The 18,424-nt window shown below is 42.3% G+C and overlaps 2 protein-coding genes across 2 annotated transcripts in view; one reads left to right on the forward strand and one right to left on the reverse strand.

Moving 5' to 3' along the window:
- The window catches only part of GAR1 (GAR1 ribonucleoprotein), a 58,321-nt gene extending 54,760 nt beyond the window's left edge, over positions 1 to 3,561 (reverse strand). Inside the window, exon 1 of the mRNA XM_040237480.1 lies at positions 3,416 to 3,561. The gene's annotated coding sequence lies outside the window, so the exon portion shown is untranslated. The remainder of the gene's footprint in view (positions 1 to 3,415) is intronic.
- Positions 1 to 15,583, forward strand: part of CFI (complement factor I) — a 43,335-nt gene extending 27,752 nt beyond the window's left edge. Inside the window, exons 9-15 of the mRNA XM_040237472.1 lie at positions 1,262 to 1,285; positions 3,890 to 3,925; positions 5,780 to 5,883; positions 6,055 to 6,158; positions 9,616 to 9,893; positions 12,919 to 13,023; positions 15,167 to 15,583. Of these exons, the coding sequence (XP_040093406.1) occupies positions 1,262 to 1,285; positions 3,890 to 3,925; positions 5,780 to 5,883; positions 6,055 to 6,158; positions 9,616 to 9,893; positions 12,919 to 13,023; positions 15,167 to 15,384 (869 nt within the window). The 3' untranslated portion in view covers positions 15,385 to 15,583. The remainder of the gene's footprint in view (positions 1 to 1,261; positions 1,286 to 3,889; positions 3,926 to 5,779; positions 5,884 to 6,054; positions 6,159 to 9,615; positions 9,894 to 12,918; positions 13,024 to 15,166) is intronic.
- Positions 15,584 to 18,424: the final 2,841 nt, after the last annotated feature.

Here is an 18,424-nt window from a genome sequence, read left to right on the forward strand (position 1 = left end):
CACAGTTCAAAAGCATCAATTCTTTGGCGCCCAGCTTTCCTCACAGTCCAACTCTCACATCCATACATGACCACTGGAAAAACCATAGCCTTGACTAGATGGACTTTAGTCGGCAAAGTAATGTCTCTGCTTTTGAATATGCTGTCTAGGTTGGTCATAACTTTTCTTCCAAGAAGTAAGTGTCTTTTAATAATTATGGCTGTAGTCCCCATCTGCAGTGATTTTGAAGCCCAGAAAAATAAAGTCAGCCACTGTTTCCCCTGTTTCCCCATCTATCTGCCATGAAGTGATGGGACCAGATGCCATGATCTTAGTTTTTTGAATGCTGAGCTTTAAGCCAACTTTTTCACTCTCCTCTTTCACTTTCATCAAGAGGCTTTTTAGTTCCCCTTCACTTTCTGCCATAAGGGTGGTGTCATCTGCATCTCTGAGGTTTTTGATATTTCTCCCTGCAATCTTGATTCCAGCTTGTACTTCTTCCAGCCCAGCCTTTCTCATGATGTGCTCTACATATAAGTTAAATAAGCAGGGTGACAATATACAGCCTTGACATACTCCTTTTCCTATTTGGAACCAGTCTGTTGTTCCATGTCCAGTTCTAACTGTTGTTTCCTGATCTGCATACAGGTTCCTCAAAGGCAGGTCAGGTGGTCTGGTATTCCCATCTCTTTCAGAATTTTCCACAGTTTATTGTGATCCACATAGTCAAAGGCTTTGGCATAGTCAATAAATCAGAGATAGATGTTTTTCTGGAACTCTCTTGCTTTTTCCATGATCTTGTGGATATTGGCAATTTGATCTCTGGTTCCTCTGCCTTTTCTAAAACCAGCTTGAACATCTGGAATGCTCAAACTACCACACAATTGCACTTATCTCACATGCTAGTAAAGTAATGCTTAAAATTGTCCAAGCCAGGCTTCAGGAATATGTGAACCGTGAACTTCCAGACAAATTTTTTGTCTAACTGTATAATAAATCTGCTGTTAGGTATGTATTCAAATATATCTAACATGAATCTCTTTTAAACTCAAGTGAAAATGATTTCCTTCCTGTGGTAAAGTTGGTGTGTGTTTAAATGTAAGAGGAAACATTTGTTAGGCACTATTAAAAATCAAAGTATTTGCTACAAAAAGTGGCATACTGTGAGCCCCTTTTATCTTTTTATAAATGTTAAGTTGTTATTCTGTACTGAAAATTGATGATTAGTGTACAAGTGAAAATGATCTCTTTGCTACAGTGAGTTTTTTTCTTTTGTTTTTAGGAACTGGACATCCTGAAATTAAAGGTAAATATACATTTATCATAGAAAATTTATATTATAGAATTGAAAAGAAGAATAAAGAGTCCTAGCTTGAAATGGTGTGTATTTTTTTTTATGTAAAAATGATGCTTTCCTGTGGTAAATTTTTTTCTTTTTTCTTTTTCATGCCCTTTACTTGTAGCTCAAAGTAAAAATTTTATTAAAGTCTTGGGGTGTTGCAGAATTGAAACAAAACACAAAGACTGCTTTTATGTTATACTGTTATATTTGAAGGTAACCATTAACCGAGGATGATATATATGACCAGTTTCACCATTTGCTTAGACACAGAGGCCTTGTTCCGCAGTGGGGTAAACTCCTTCTCACACTCCCCGCTCACAGCCTGCCAAGCGCCTTCTCTGCACATTGCACCTCTGCCAAATAGCCTTCTCTTCCTTTCCTTTCTCCTCAAAACCAAGGCAACTGCTGAGGAAACTGTCACCAGAGGAAAGATAACATCTTTTCACCTTAGATATTTTCTTATTTACTTTTGTAACAGACATCCCCAAATCTTCCAGCTCTTTAGAGTCATCCTTTTCTTCGTTATTCATCTAAAATGACCGCCAGAAGCTTTTGGTCCTCCTCAGGGTTTCTCAGGATTCCTGAGTGACTTTTGTATAGTCAAGATCACCCCGGTTCTAAATGGCTAATTTCCACTGTTTCTTTGTATTCCCTCCCTCTTGTCCTTTTGCCCTCCAAGGCTGCTGCTGTCCTTTTTGTTTCATTTTGGTATTTGTTTGTTTCCTCTTCTTAATTCCTTTCCCCCTTCCCTCCCTCTCGCCCTTCCTCCCTTTCTAGTTTCAGACTTCAGGTGCAAAGTGATGAGTTAGTGACACTCCTCAGCCCAGTGACAACTCACCAGAGATGACCAGCAAACGGTCATCACTGGTTCAGGCAAGGCCCCTCTCTTGCTTCATTGGTTCTCCATTACTCCTGTACCTTAGACTCGCTCATTCCCCATAGCAACCACCGTAATGGGATTTACATGTGTGTCTTTTTGTTCGTATACATTCTTATCCAGTGTCAGTTGTTATCTTGTGAGGGTACATTTGTAATTCACAGGGTATGGTGTTGTGTATCCTCTATTTCCTTTTTATCTTTTCACAAAGCATTGCATTTTTAAGACCCGTCCATGTTGTGATGTTTCTGTCTAATCTGTTGCTTCTAACTGCCACACAATAAAACACTACGTGGTGTTCACCTTTCACAAGTTACTCTCTACCTGCTCAGTACTGGACTCTCAGCCCACACTCACATGCAACGATAAATATCCTCTCCTTAAGGATGTGTGGGAGATTTCTCTGAGGCATCGAGCTGGGCCAGAAATTGTTAGAGTCATTTGACAAACTGGTGCCTACATGTTCTGTGGCAAAGCTGCTCACCTCCACCAATACCACCCCACAAGGGCTCGCCTCCCCTCCACTAACATTTAGCACTATCCAGCTTTCCAATTTTCCTGCTCTCATACTCTCAAGTGATAGGACATTTTTTGTTTATTTGAACTTTTGTCATAACCAATGATTCTGGGTTTCTTTTCACATGCATACTAGCCTTTTGAGTTTCCTCTTCCTTTTCGTCTTTCCTTTTGCCAATTCCCATCTTTTGCCTCATTTCATATTGAGGCCGCAGTCTTCTTTCTTCTAGCATTCTAGATATTAATCCATTTTCAGTTTTAGACATGCAAATACCTTCTTCCATTCTGTCACCCACCTATTAACTTTGGCCATAGTGAGCTTTGTTGAATAGAAGTCTTTAATCTTTAAATTTTAAAATCTTTATTTAATCAAAGTCATTGATTGTTTTTCTTATGATCTGTGCTTTGGAGCTTTCTGCTCGTCTTGTAATATCCAGTATATCTCTGCTCTTCTGGACTTTGCCCATCGCCCTTTGCTGAGCATTTAATATGAAGTCTTCTCTTTGGTTTGCGTTACTGCTTTTGTGAAAGCTCTGAGCAGAAAATAACCTAGGTGTGTAGTGTAACAGATACATGTAAGTCTTCCCCTCCCAAAATGTGGGAAATACAGTAATAATGCACAGGACTGTTGCACCAAAGTAACATCGCCTCTCTGGGTGGCAACCTCATCCAAGACAGAGCAACCTTTTGTGGGAATTCACCTTTAGATGCTCAGGTCAAAGAAATCATGATTCTGTTCACAACTGAAATGTTTCAGGACAGCAGAGTGAAGATGGAATCAGCCTGTATAACTTCAAGCCGAAGTCTAAGAAAGAAAAAGAAGAGCAAATTTGTTCTTGTTTTTGTTTAACTTCTGACTTCTGCATCCCAGATGACTAATAATAAACCTGCTGAATACTGAAACTGATTAATTATTGCATGACCCCTGTTAAGAGATACCTTACTATATACAAAATGCGAAGACCCTTTTTAATGTCAGCTCAGGACTCTTGGTCACTGTCTTGAGCCTTCACAATTACCTACCTACAGAAAGGAAATAAGATGATTCCATGTTGTCCTTTTTAAAGGTAGGACAGAGTTTAGACAGAAAATTATTATCAAAGTTTAAATGATTTTAATGAGTTCATTTTTACTATAAACATAACTTAAACGTTAGAACTTTTGTTTGATTATAGAAGCAGCAGAAGTGTTGACTGCTGATATGGATGCAGGTAAGTTAACATTATTCTTTTTCACTAGTGCCTCACTGGTCAAATTTGCATTTTAATGTCATGCGCGTGTATGTGAGTATATATGCATATATGCAATAGAATTGATTCAAGTACTCATTTCCTTTGATTTCAATTTAAATAGAAAAAACCATTACTACTTTTCTTATCATTTTTAAGAAAAACAAGCTTAAATGCTTCTTGAGAACTACTTTTAAAATGGGTTAATATATATGGCTTATTTTGAAATGGAAAAAACAGTCTAGTTCTACATACAGCTTTTCTGTTTGCTATGAGCTTTGTCAGATCAGTTTTGTCAAAACCAACCAGATTTGTGACCCAGGACATACTTTTTAAGTACAAAAATAATAGATTCTTTTGCAATATTTTAAACCATGGTAACAGGAAATCTGTGAGGATCTGTTTTTCGGCCAAGTCTACAGAGAGCCAAATTTAAACAAAGTAGTAAGTTCCTGGGAAGACAGTAACTGATAGGAATTTTTGAGTCAAACTGACATATTAATTCCTGACTTAGTTATTTGTTAGCTATGTGACCTTAGGTTAGTAACAAGCTCAAATACAAATGGGGAGTGAAATATCTCCCTATTTTAAGAGGATTGAAAACTGAAGCTCATGTAAGACTCCCTTCTGATTGCCAGGCCCCAGAGTTCATCAGCAATTTTTAAAAAATCAGGCAATGAGTGGAAGATTTAGATCTCAAAGCTGCAGATACCAGTCAGAGGGATTTCCAATAAAGGCCCTTTATTTTCTACTCAGGATAATAAATTAATTTTCAGGTTCAATCCAAGCTGATTTGACAGTCCTCAATAGATGGGGGTCTCCCTTCTTAAAAGTACAAGCAGAAATTTAAAATTTATCATCACACTCTTCCCTTAACCCAGTTCTTAGGCTAGATGGGACTCCCCCAAAATCTTTTATCCACATTCGTTCACAACTTCTCTCCCTTGAGGACCTACCTCTTTCTTACGTGCTCAAAGTAATTGACAGTGATATTAGTTTTCCTTTCTCATTTGGGACTAAGAATCAAGTTTACAAAAATTTTCATGACATGATAAAATAGAGCGAGATAATAAGAAGAGCATCTTATACTTTTACTTTCTTCCTTTGTCATGAATTCTCTTGCAGATTCATGTCTTAAGCCTGACTCTAGCATGCCTCCCACTGACAAGTGTGCCATGTCTGAGTGCTCACTGAGGAAGGAAACACATCACATCACATGTTAAGTGGCTAAAAACCCCGCCCCCTCCCAGCCCACTGATCCTGGTTTGTCCAGGGGTTCCTGGCATGTTACCTCTCAGTGTTAATATGATGATTAAGTGATACAAACTATATACAAAGTATTTAGTATGGGATCTGACACATAGAAAGAACTCAACATTAACATCATTAATGTTAATATTAGTATCACTGAAGAGTCCCACATAAACAGTCTCTAGAAAGTAAGAACTAAGAAAGTAGACTGTGGGGTTCTGCTTGTGAACCTCATCCAGAGGTGTCACCCCACCTTGAACTGTCACAGTAGTAATGTCTGGGCACGTGGCCTCTCTTCTCTGCCAGAGGCTGGTCAGTGTGTAACCCCTCAGGCAACCTCCTGCGGCCACAAGTCCACCTTTAGGTAGAACTTCAGAGAATCAAGCCAATTTTAAGCTTAATTTTTTATATGAAGCCAGAATTTTTAAGCAAGCTGAATAGCATCCAAAATAACTTACTAATGAATCTGGGCTGCTTCATATTAGTTGTGACTCTGCTGTTTTTGTGGCATAGATAATCAAGAAGTTTGCCCAGAAGGTAATGGTTTCAAAAATCATAATGATGCAATCTCTTCTTTTCTTAAAGAAAGAAAATTAATAAAGTCATTTTTGCCTAAACTATCCTGTGGAGTTAAAAACAACATGCACATTCGAAGGAAACGAGTTGTAGGAGGCAAGCCAGCAAAAATGGTAAACCGGCACAAAAAGTTATAATGTCATTTCCCAGGAGCTGCCCAAGTTTGGGGGGGAAAAAAAGTGAAGGGGAGGGATGGTAATTATTAGAGACTAAGAACCTTGCGATGGAAATCTTCAAGCCACCTGTCTGGCAGGATGGCAGTGACCACATGAATGTCTTTACAGGGAGACTTCCCATGGCAGATTGCAATCAAGGAAAATGACAAAATCCACTGTGGAGGAACTTACATCGGCGGCTGTTGGATTCTGACTGCTGCACATTGTGTCAGGTAAAAAAAAAAAACCCTCGCCAGTAGATTCCTGATTTCTGAAACAATGAAATTAGGTCATAGAGGTTGTGATAAAGTCAAATGTTAAATAAAAATCTATGCAAGAAAAATCACTAAGTTCCACTCTGTTGTCTGCTAAACACCCTCTCTGATGTTCACGATCAGGAGTCCAGAGGCCAGTTCCTCAGAACCCAGTATGTTCCCCATAGACCAAGTTGTTGACCTCAGCTGGCAAGGGCGGATCTAGCTGGTAGGGACCGAGTTGTTTCACTTGGCTCATTTGCATGGGTCAAGGACAGAGTTCGGAATTCTGTCTTCAGTTCTGACCTTTAGAATGAATGAAACACCATGTATGGAGTACCTCTTACAGAGCCGATACTGTGCCCAGAGCTTTCATAGATGTTATTTTTGTTTTAACATTCTTAACATTCTCGAGAGGCAAATATTACTCCTCCCATTTTCTAGATAGGCAGACCGGAGCTAGAAGCTGCATAACTTGGCCGAAACAGCACTACAGGTCTGCAGCAGTGCTTGTGCGTGCGCGAAGCTGCTTCAGTCCCGTCCAGCTCTCTTCGACACCATAACTGTAGCTACCTGACTGTAGCCCACCAGGCTCCTCTGACCGTGGGGTTCTCCAGGCAAGAATACTGGAGTGGGTTACCATTTCCTACTCTATGGGATCTTCCTGGCTCAGGGATCCGACCCGCGGGTCTTGTATCTCCTGCGCTGGCAGGCAGATTCTTCTCCACAGCACCACCTGGGAAGCCCAGTCTGTAGCAGAGCCAGGGTAAAACCAAGGTCATCATATGTGACAGTAACTTAGATGAAGACCTGTTTAGAAAGTCTGCAGGTGACCCAAACTTTAGAGGGACAGGAAATCTGTTGAATGACACCCATAAAAATCCTCATGGATTGGAGCAAAGCACCAAATCTTGTTTCTTCCTTCTGAACGACCCTTTCCCCTTGGCTTCTGTAACACAACACTTCTGGTTTTCTACCTACCTCTCTGGCCACACCTTCTCTGCCTTCTTTGCAGCTTCCTCTCCCAGTGACTGAGCATTATGGCTCAAGTGAAATACTGGAGCTCCTCCGTGCGTATCCTGGCTTCCTCTTCTCTTCTTACTTCTTCTTTCTAAAGTTATCTGCACTTTAAAATACCGCCGTATGCTGACACAGTGATTATCTCCAGTCTAGACTTCTCCAAGCCCGACCCTACAGAACACTATCTTGGCTGTATAGAAGTATTAGTACATCAAACTCAAAAGGTCTAAGACTGAGCTCCAAGACTTCCCTAGTGATCCAGTGGTTAAGACTCCATACTTCCAATGCAGGGGGACCAGTTTGATCCCTGGTTGGGGAACTAAGATCCCACCTGCCCCACACTGTGGCCAAGAAATTAAATATAAAAAATAAGACTGAACTCATGATTTGCCCCTTCCCCCAAATATTGTCCTGACCTACAGTTCCCTGTCTCAGCAGATGGCAACACCATTCATCTAGCTATACAAGGCAGAAATCTAGAAACGATCACATTTCATTCCCTCAACCCTACCACACAGCTCAGCTATATATCAGCAACTCCAGATGTCATTTAAAATTTTTTTTTAATTTTTAATTGGAGGATAATTGCTTTACAATGTTATGTTGGTTTCTGCTGTACATCAACATGAGTCAACCATAGGTACACATATGTTCCCTCCCTCTTAAGCTTCCCTCCCACCCCATCCCACCCTTCTAGGTTGTCACAGAGCACCGGGATGAGTTCCTTGCACCATCTTGCAACTTCCCACTGGCTCTCTCTTTCACACATGCTAGTGTATATATTTCAATGCTATTCTTTCAATTCGTCCCACCCTCTCCTTCCCTCATTGTGTCTGTAAGTCTGTCCTCTATGTCTGAGTCTCTATTCCTGCCCTGCAAATAAGTTCACCAATACCATTTTTCTAGATTTCATATATATGTGTTCATATACAATATTTGTTTTTCTCTTTCTGACTTACTTCACTCTGTATAACAGGCTCTAGGTTCGTCCACCTCACTAGAACTGACTCAAATGTGTTTCTTTTTATGGCTAAGTAACATTTCATTGTATATATGTACTACAATTTCTTCCAGATGGCGTTTTTAATTTCCAGTTATTTAATTCTCAAAGTTTCTTCTTATCTCCACTATCACCATGCTCCTACCTCTCTCCTGGATTATACCATCTGCTTCCTAATTGGCTTACCCACATTCACTCGGCATATTAAATATTTACTAAGTAAATTGAATGGATGAACAGTTAACCTTTGAACAATATTCAGGACCTCTGATCCTGAAATATAACCAAAATTAATATGAAGCACAGCATTCTTAGAACACTGAGTGTAAATAAAAATATCCTAAACACCTCATTAGCTCCTAGGACACCACTGTTTAATGGTAAGGTGTTTCCCTGAGAAAGTGATGTAAGCTGTGCTGTGCTTAGCTGTTCCGTCATGTCTGACTCTTTAAGACCCCATGGGCTGTGGCCCACCAGGCTCCTCTGTCCATAGAGATTCTCCGGGCAAGAATACTACAGTGGCCATGCCCTCCTCTGCGGCTCTTCCCAACCCAGGGATCAAACCCTGGTCTCCCATATTGTAGGTGGATTCTTTACCGTCTGAGCCACCAGGGAACCCCAAGAATACTGCAGTGTGCAGCCTATCCATTCTCCAGGCGAACTTCCCGACAGGAATCGAACCAGGGTCTCCTGCGTTGCAGGCAGATTCCTTACCAGCTGAGCTACCTGGGAAGCCCAAGAAAGTGATAGTAGATGCCAAATTTGCTGGAAACCACAAGATGAAAATTGGTAAGAAAATGGAGTGAGGCATGAGGACAGGCAATATTTAACCCATTCACCATTTCAACCAAAGTTTGAAACAGCTACTGTGTTCCAGATACAATACTCAACACAGGTATCTGTCTGTAGATGAATAAGATCCAGTAAAGGTTCTTGAACAAATAATACAATGCAAAGTTAGGATGAAGTCAGTTTTAAAGGTTACAATGATGATTCCAAGGTCTTCACCCTGGGAACCTCTGGGATCCTGTGCTCTGACTCCCCACTTTCTCAAGCACATTCCTGGCTAGATGCTCTCTGGTTTCTGCTTAAATACCCTCAATACCCACACTCTTACTTCAGAGGCAGCCAACTCATTCTACTGTTGGCATCTCTGGTAAGTAGTGAGACCTTTATGTCCCTAATATTTAGCAGGTAGATGAACTAATCCTTTCTACATTTATCCACTGACTTTAATTCTGTCCTAAGAAAATTTCATTGCAATGCTTCATGGCAGCAAGGATTAAAAAAATCTGGGAAAATGAAAAAGCTCCTTAAAAGGGGAGAATTTAAAGATGAAGCATCAGAAGTCCAATTTATACTTGCTTCCCCCTCTCCCCAACTCAATATATTTTCCGCCTTTCCTATCTGTTACAGAGTCAGCAGAATGCATCGTTACCAATTATGGACATCATTTACAGACTGGCTAAGACCTGGCTTTCAGACAGTTGTTCACTACGTGAATCAAATTATTATCCATGAAAACTACAATGGAACTACCTACCAAAATGACATAGCTTTGATTGAAATGAAAAAACGCCCAAGTGAAAAACAGTGTGTGTTGAGTAAATCCGTCCCTGCCTGTGTCCCCTGGTCTCCGTACCTATTTCAACCTAATGATAAGTGCATCATTTCTGGCTGGGGTCGAGAAAAAGGTATGTTTTAGTTTGTTCATCAGAATGCAGGGGTTGAAAAATGAATAGGCAGAGAAATGCATAGAAGCTCATCTCCCAGGGTTCAGAGAGAAATAGTGCATAAGATCCAGAAAAGTGAGTGTCCAGCCAGGGCCACCTCACAGGCAGAGGACCTGTGTGGTGGCCCAGCACCCCAAGCTCTGGGCACCGAAGGGCCTCGTGCTTGCTGTACTACTCCGCTGTCACCATCATGAAATTCTCAGTCATTTTTGCAGCGGCCTCACCTCACATTTTTTAATTTTTAAAATTAAATTTAATTTGGCTCTGTGAATTATGTAACTGATCCTGACCCAGAGTTTCAAGGATACCTACACTCTGCAATATTGAAACATCCATTGAGGGGTAACCATTCACCAAGAAAAAAAGCAGAGTGACAGGGGGACATATAGCATGAACTTTGGGGATTGGTTGGAATGATATGAATGAAAGATAAGATGTTTTTCAAAGGTATAGTCACAGTATGTGCCAAGTCAGTGATCCCACAGCCTTCCCCTCTCTCCTCTGCTCTCCCCTGTTCTCCATGCCTCACACCCCAACATCCCACAAAGAGAAAGATAACGTAAAGAATTTATCCTTTGAGCTTCTAAGATGACTTGAGGTGAACATTCATATGAATAAGAGATGTACTTTGCTTAGGGGCAATTATTAGAAGAGACTTCCCTGATAGCTCAGACGGTAAAGCATCTGCCTACAGTGCAGGAGACCTGGGTTCGATCCCTGGGTCAGGAGGATCCTCTGGAGAAAGAAATGGCAACCCACTCCAGTACTCTTGCTTGGAAAATCCCACAGATGGAAGAGCCTGGTAGGCTACAATCTGTGGGCTCGAAAAGAGTTGGACATGACTGAGTGACTTCACCTTATTAGAAAGACCTACTAAATTAGAGACAGATTAGAATTAATTTAGACAGCACTTGTCCCCTCATCTTGAAGTCAGCCTAGAAATTTAGCTTCCTTTCAATCTCTTAAACTTTCTTTGTCAATAGCTTCACTGCATTTGCCTAACAGACTCCTATTGCAACACACTCTTTATAACTGCCATATTGAGAAGTATAAAGTGAAAGTTACTCAGTTGTGTTTGACTCTTTCCGACCACGTGGACTATTCAGTCCATGGAATTCTCCAGGCCAGAATACTGGAGTGGGTAGCAGTTCCCTTCTCCAGGGGATCTTCCCAACCCAGGGATTGAACCCAGGTCTCCCCCATTGCAGGCAGATTTTTTACCAGCTGAGCCCATGAGAAAAGTATAAAATATGCATACAAATGAACCTGAACTTGTAGTATGTTTGAATACCCAAGAGACTTACAAAATGCTAAAATTGTATTAGTAATTAATTTATCCAGAGAGTATTATGTTCTTTTATTTGTTCTTTTTAAAAATACCAACATTTTATTTTATTTTGGCTAAACTGCATGGCTTACCAGATCTTAGTGTCCCAAACAGGGGTTGAATCTGGGCCCTCAGCAGTGAGAGTCCAGACTGCTCTGTCCATGGGATTTCCCAGGCAAGAATACTGGAGTCGGTTGCCATTTCCTTCTCCAGAAGATGTTCCCAACCCAGGGTTCAAACCCAGGTCTCCTGCACTACAGGTAGATTCTTTACCACTGAACCACCAGGGAGGCCCAGCCAAATAAATAAATAAATAATAAATATTAAAAAGAAAAAAAAAAGACTAATGTGAAGTATGACTTGAAGGAGAAAAAAGAAACTCTTTCCTGATTTGCCATATTTGTTGGAGGAATGTGTTAGAAAGCATTCGTTTCTTCCTCTGTTTCCCAGAAGAGAATATTAGCCCGTAACACCCTGGGTGGGATCTGTGGGGGTGTCCTTTCAGGGTAAACCAGAGGTCTCTGTCCCCAGGTAGAGACAGAGATTTGTAGATTAATTGAGGAGCCAAGTCATTTGGCATAAAATGTTTATTGTATAATGGAATTACTGAGTTCATGCATTAATTACATAAATATTTATTAAGTAACTACTTGGTACTAGCATGAGGCTAGGTGCAGCAGTGAATGAATCAGGCCCAGCCCCTGCCCTCCTGGAGCACATACAAATTGCTGTAGGGTGGGAAAAAGGCAGAGGGGAGATGGGACAAAAATTCACTCCTTATACCTGAGGTATATGAACCTGTGTTCTTAGGTCTTCTCATCTTCCCTGGACTGTCAATCAGCAACAGCTCCTGGTCCTTCTCTTTCCTTGGACCAAGTTCAAGTCCCAAATCTGTGACTTAAAGGGAAATCCTAAATCCTCTTTTAGTCACTTTCAAATCATTTAGGAGATGGAGTTCCTCACAGACACAAAAACTCGTAGATACCAATTGCTTCATGTGTATTGCCATTTTAAGGTTTTGTATTTACAAGTTGTTTTCACTCTAACAAGGATTTTCAAGCAAATAAGGGACTATAAGAAGACTGGAACTATTTATGTGAGAAGACCCTGATCACAGATTTCTAGCCACCCTCCACCCCCACCCCACCTCACCACTAGACTCGGTGATCAGAAGGGGTCTATCCCATTCATTTCACAGTGTACTGTGTCTTAATCTCTCAGCCATGTCCAACTCTTTGTGACCCCACGGACCATATAGCCCTCCAAACTCTTCTGTCCATGGGATTCTCCAGGCAAGAATACTGGAGTGGATTGCCATTTCCTTCTCCAGGAGATCTTCCCAACTCAGGGATTGAACCCTGGTCTCCTGCACTGCAGGCAAATTCTCTGCTGACAGAGCCACCAGGGAGGCCCATCTCATAGTACCCAGGCCAAATATTCAATAAGGCTTCTTGACTATTTTTAGAAAGACAATTATAGAAATGGGATACAAGCAGTGTATGACTAAATTTGCTAGTGAGTTCTCCTCAAAAGTTTACATATGTATTAAAGTATATATATTCTTATATGTTCCTAATGGTTTACTAAATTATGAAAGTAAATACTTAGATTCCTCATTTGTAACTTCTAAATGCCTCTTTGTTTTTTCACTTTGTTTAGGTAACCAAAAAGTATATTCACTTAAGTGGGGTGAAGTTCATCTAATAAACAACTGCTCAGAGTTCTATCCAGGTCGCTACTTTGAAAAAGAAATGGAGTGTGCAGGTAAGCACGAAGTGGCTTCTGGGAGATGTCTCCATGGTCCCAACCAAACACCTTTGTCCTCCCCACTGAATCACCGCCTTGTTCTGAGCCTCCAAGCTTTTCCTTTGGCCTCTGGATGTAAAGATCCCCTGGAGAAGGAAATGGCAACACACTTCAGCATTCTTGCCTGGAAAATTCCTTGGACAGAGGAGCCTGGCAGGCTACAGTCCCTGGGGTCTCCAAGAGTCGGACACCACTTAGCAACTAAACCACCACTGGCTGTTGTATTATCAGTCCCTTTCCCTTAGCTAAAGTTCCTGCAGTCTAATACCCAGAGGGAAAATCTTCCCTAAGCCATTATACAGCAGTCTAACAAGGTGATTAAGAGCACAGACTCTGGAACTAGACTGCCTGGGTTTACATTCTAGTTCTTACCAATTACTACTTTGTGACCTTGAGCAAGTTTCCTCACCTGCAACATTGGTGATCTTAAGAGATGAGAAAAGTGAGATGCAGAGCAGTTCTGCAAGTTGCCCCCAGTCTTACAGGGGCTTCCCGGGTGGCTCAGTGGTAAAGAATCCACCTGCAATGCAGGAGACACGGGAGATGCGCGTTTGATCCCTGGGTCAGGAAGGTCCCCTAGAGAAGGAAATGACAACCTATTCCAGGATTCTTGCTTGGGAAATCCCAAGCACAGAGAAGCCTGGCGGGCTACAGTCCGTGGGGGGTCACAGAGTCAGACACAACTTAGCGACTAAACAATAACACGACAAAGCCTTACAGACAAGCAATAGTATATTCAGGATCGAAGCCTAGACTTCTAAGTAAAAATCCAAAGGATCTCATTTCAAATGCTTCCAGTTGGAAGTCAGTTCTCCCCTGTTAGAAATCCCTCTGGCTTCTCAGGACCCCTGCCCCTCCCTCCTTCAGTATCACAGGGAAGCTACTGCCACCACCTAACATAACTATCTCAGTTCCTCTTCTGGTGGCGACCCGAAGGCAGGGTGCCAGCCAGGGCAGGGCATTTAGGACACTTTATTGAAATCACTTACAAATAGTGGGTTATAGAAAAAGGCAGAGTTATTGACATCCTGTAACTTCCTGGATGTGTGTGTGTGCTCAGTCGCATCCAACTCTTTGTGACATTTTGGACCATAGCCTGCCAGGCTCCGCTGTCCATGGAATTCTCCAGACAAGAATACTGGAGTTGGTTGCCATGCCCTCCTCCAGGGGATCTTCCCAACCCAGGAATCAAGCCTGAGTCTCCTGCACTGCAAGCAGATTCTTTATTGCTGAGCCATCAGGGAAGCCCCAACTTCTTGGATACAGTGATTTAAAATCTTGGAAAGTCACAAGAGTGAGAAGAAAGTAAACAGACTATTCCCTGTGCCTCCCCCAACTCCACCATCTTAAAATGGAGCTAAGGATTTCAGAGCACGAAAGGAGAGAACAGCACACAATCTACCCAGGCACGACTGCACAGTTAAGAGGCTAAGCTCTGAAGTCTGGCTACCTGGGTTCAAGTTCAGGCTCTGCCACTTATTAGCTGTCTGACCCTAGACAGGTTCACTAATGTCTCTGGGCCCTTATCTCATCTTAAAATAGGTATACTAATGATCTTTCCCTCATAGGGTTGTGATGAGGATTAAAACAGTGAACAATTAATAAATATTAAGCACTCAGTGAGTACTAGGTACTCCTATTATTTTTCCACTCAGCTGTTGATGCTACTTTGAGATTGCCATCTCATTATGAAACCTGCTTCCATAAAGCAGAGGAAGGAGGAGAGTACTTACTAAACTTGGAGAATGAGTATTAATAAAAGACACAGTATTTTCCAACCTGCATTTCCACAACTCTTTGTGCCTGCTCTGTAAGGGAGCCCATCATTATTGCCTGTTAGGAAAGTGTAAGAAAGTCAGTGTTTGGACTTTGCTGGAGGTCCAGTTATTAAGACTGCATGCTTCCAATGCAGGGGGTGGGAGTTCAATCCCTGGTCAGGGAACTAAGATCCCACATGCCACACAGCATGCTCAAAAATACAAACAAAAACCTTGAAAAAAATAAAAAGAAAGAAAGTCTGTGTCAGTACAGGCATTGGTGGAAGAACAGCCTTGACAATGGAAGTAAATGTGTGATTTTCTTTGTCCCTTGTCTTCCTCAGGTACAGATGACGGTTCTATTGATGCCTGTAAAGGGGACTCTGGAGGCCCCTTAGTCTGCCAGGATGTCAACAACGTGACTTACGTTTGGGGTGTTGTGAGTTGGGGTGAAAACTGCGGAAAATCAGGGTTCCCAGGCGTTTACACCAAAGTGGCCAATTATTTTGACTGGATTAGTCATCATGTAGGAAGGTCTCTTATTTCTCAGCACAATGTATAGAACTATGATCTCTCTCTTCTTGCTACTCTTTTTCCCTCAGGAGCTCCATTTTAATTGAAATGATACTGAATAATTAGTACTTCTTCAAGGAAAAAAATAGAGGCGGTTTGATGGGACATTTTTTAAAGGTTTCTGCAAAGTTTATGCCATTTTGGCATTTTGCTGTCTAATTCTCAAATAAATATTTCAGTCAAGCATACATATTTTATTTTATTTATAAGAGACCTGGATAATCTGTTCATTCAGGAGTGCTTTTTTTTAAGATGTGGTTTGTTTTTTTTTAAGATTTACGTTTTTATTTTTTGACTGTGGGTCTTTGTTGCTACGTTTACTTTCTCTAGTTGCCACGAGTAGGGGCTGCTCTTCATTGTGGTGCCCTGGCTTCTCGTCCTGGCAGCTTCTCATCTTGTTGTGGAGCACACGCTCTAGGCGCAAGGGCTCAGTAGTTGCCACCCACAGGCTTAGTTGCTCCGAAGCATGTGGGATCTGCCTGGACTGGGGATTGAACCAGTGTCCCTTGCATTGCAAGGCGGATTCTTAACCCCTGGACACCAGGGAAGCCTGGGAGCACTGTATTGGCTGTACTAAGGGTTAGCAAGTGGAAGGACACTGGATTCCCATAAGCCCGGTTCAAACTCCAACTCTACCACCTGCTCGTGGCTTGGCCCTGGGCAATTTACTATCTTTTTTTGTGCCTCATTTCCCACTTTTAAAAAGGAAACTGGAACTTTGAGAAAACGAAGATACATATTACGGTAAAACCATTGCCATAGTACTTGTCACAGGAAAATAATGGACCTCACAGCTCTTGTCCCATTTTTCTAAGTATTCAAAGTTCCTGAAAACTTTTAGTTCCTTATTTCACAAGTCCTCCTTAAATCCCACCACAGTCCAGCACCACACAAATCCATATCTCCAGCCCTGACCTTTCCTAGAAGTCCAGACTGTGCATCTCACTGAGCACTGAACATGTCTCCTGGATACCTGATGGCATTTTCAAAGAAACGCCAACCCCAAACTCTACCCCTATTCTTCAACCTATTCTTCCCACCTTAGCAAATCGCCTATGGCCTCAATGTACACTGGGCACGCAGTTGCTCTCTATCACATGAGCCTCCTTTAATCTCACCATAGCACTTGTCATCAACCAACACATTCTGTTTTCACTTGTCTACCCCTTCCCCAAAATACCCACCACCCCGCAGCCCCCACTACACTGCAAGACACAGGAGACTTTATCTTCTTCTTATCAGCATCCCTAGCACTTGGTTCATGAACAGTGCTCACTGCTTTTACTATTTTTTTTTTTAAGGGCAGCTATCAACATCCTTCTTGGGTGGCCCCACAGGGCATGGCTTAGTTACATTGAGTTAGACAAGGCTGTGGTCCTAGTGTGATTAGATTGACTAGTTTTCTGTGATTATGGTTTCAGTGTGTCTGCCCTCTGCTACCCTCTTGCAACACCTACCGTCTTACTTGGGTTTCTCTTACCTTGGACGTGGGGTATCTCTTCACGGCTGCTCCAACAAAGCGCAGCCGCTGCTCCTTACCTTGGACGAGGGGTATCTCCTCACCGCTGGCCCTCCTGACCTTCAACGTGGGATAGCTCCTCTAGGCCCTCCTGCGCCCACGCAGCCACCGCTCCTTGGACGTGGGGTAGCTCCTCCCGGCCGTCGCCCCTGGCCTTGCGGGCGGGGGATAGCTCCTCCCGGCCGCCGCCCCAGACCTCGGACATGGGGTAGCTCCTCTAGGCTGCTCCTGCGCTGTCGCAGCTTGGCACTCTCAGTCGCCGCCTCTGACCTCGGCCTTGGGGTAGCTCCTCCTGGCCGCCGCCCCTGACCAAGATAATCACGATGGTGTGATCACCCACCTAGAGCCAGACATCCTGGAATGTGAAGTCAAGTGGGCCTTAGAAGGCATCACTACGAACAAAGCTAGTGGAGGTGATGGAATTCCAGTTGAGCTATTTCGAATCCTGAAAGATGATGCTGTGAAAGTGCTGCACTCAATATGCCAGCAAATTTGGAAAACTCTGCAGTGGCCCGGGGATTGGAAATGGTCAGTTTTCATTCCAGTCCCAAAGAAAGGCAATGCCAAAGAATGCTCAAACTATGGCACAATTGCACTCATCTCACATGCTGGTAAAGTAATGCTCAAAATTCTCCAAGCCAGGCTTCAGCAATACGTGAACCGTGAACTTCCAGATGTTCAAGCTGGTTTTAGAAAAGGCAGAGGAACCAGAGATCAAATTGCCAACATCTGCTGGATCATTGAAAAAGCAAGAGAGTTCCAGAAAAACATCTATCTCTGATTTATTGACTATACCAAAGCCTTTGACTATGTGGTTCACAATAAACTGTGGAAAATTCTGAAAGAGATGGGAATACCAGACCACCTGACCTGCTTCTTGAGAAACCTATATGCAGGTAAGGAAGCAGCAGTTAAAACTGGACATGGAACAACAGACTGGTTCCAAATAGGAAAAGGAGTACATCAAGGCCGTATATTGTCACCCTGCTTATTTAACTTCTACGCAGAGTACATCATGAGAAACACTGGGCTGGAAGAAGCACAAGCTGGAATCAAGATTGCTGGGAAAAATATCAATAACCTCAGATATGCAGATGACACCACCCTTATGGCAGAAAGTGAAGAGGAACTCAAAAGCCTCTTGATGAAAGTGAAAGAGGAGAGTGAAAAAGTTGGCTTAAAACCCAACATTTGGAAAATGAAGATCATGGCATCTGGTCCCATCACTTCCTGGGAAATGGATGGGGAAACAGTGGAAACAGTGGCAGACTTTATTTTGGGGGGCTCCAAAATCACTGCAGATGGTGACTGCAGCCATGAAATTAAAAGACGCTTACTCCTTCGAAGAAAAGTTATGACCAACCTAGATAGCATATTCAAAGCAGAGACATTACTTTGCCAACAAAGGTCCATTTAATCAAGGCTGTGGTTTTTCCAGTGGTCATGTATGGATGTGAGAGTTTGACTGTGAAGAAGGCTGAGCGCTGAAGAATTGATGCTTTTGAACTGT

The sequence above is a fragment of the Oryx dammah genome, unplaced genomic scaffold (genome assembly GCF_014754425.2).
Source record: "Oryx dammah isolate SB20612 unplaced genomic scaffold, SCBI_Odam_1.1 HiC_scaffold_3, whole genome shotgun sequence".
NCBI classification, from domain to species: Eukaryota; Metazoa; Chordata; class Mammalia; order Artiodactyla; family Bovidae; genus Oryx; species Oryx dammah.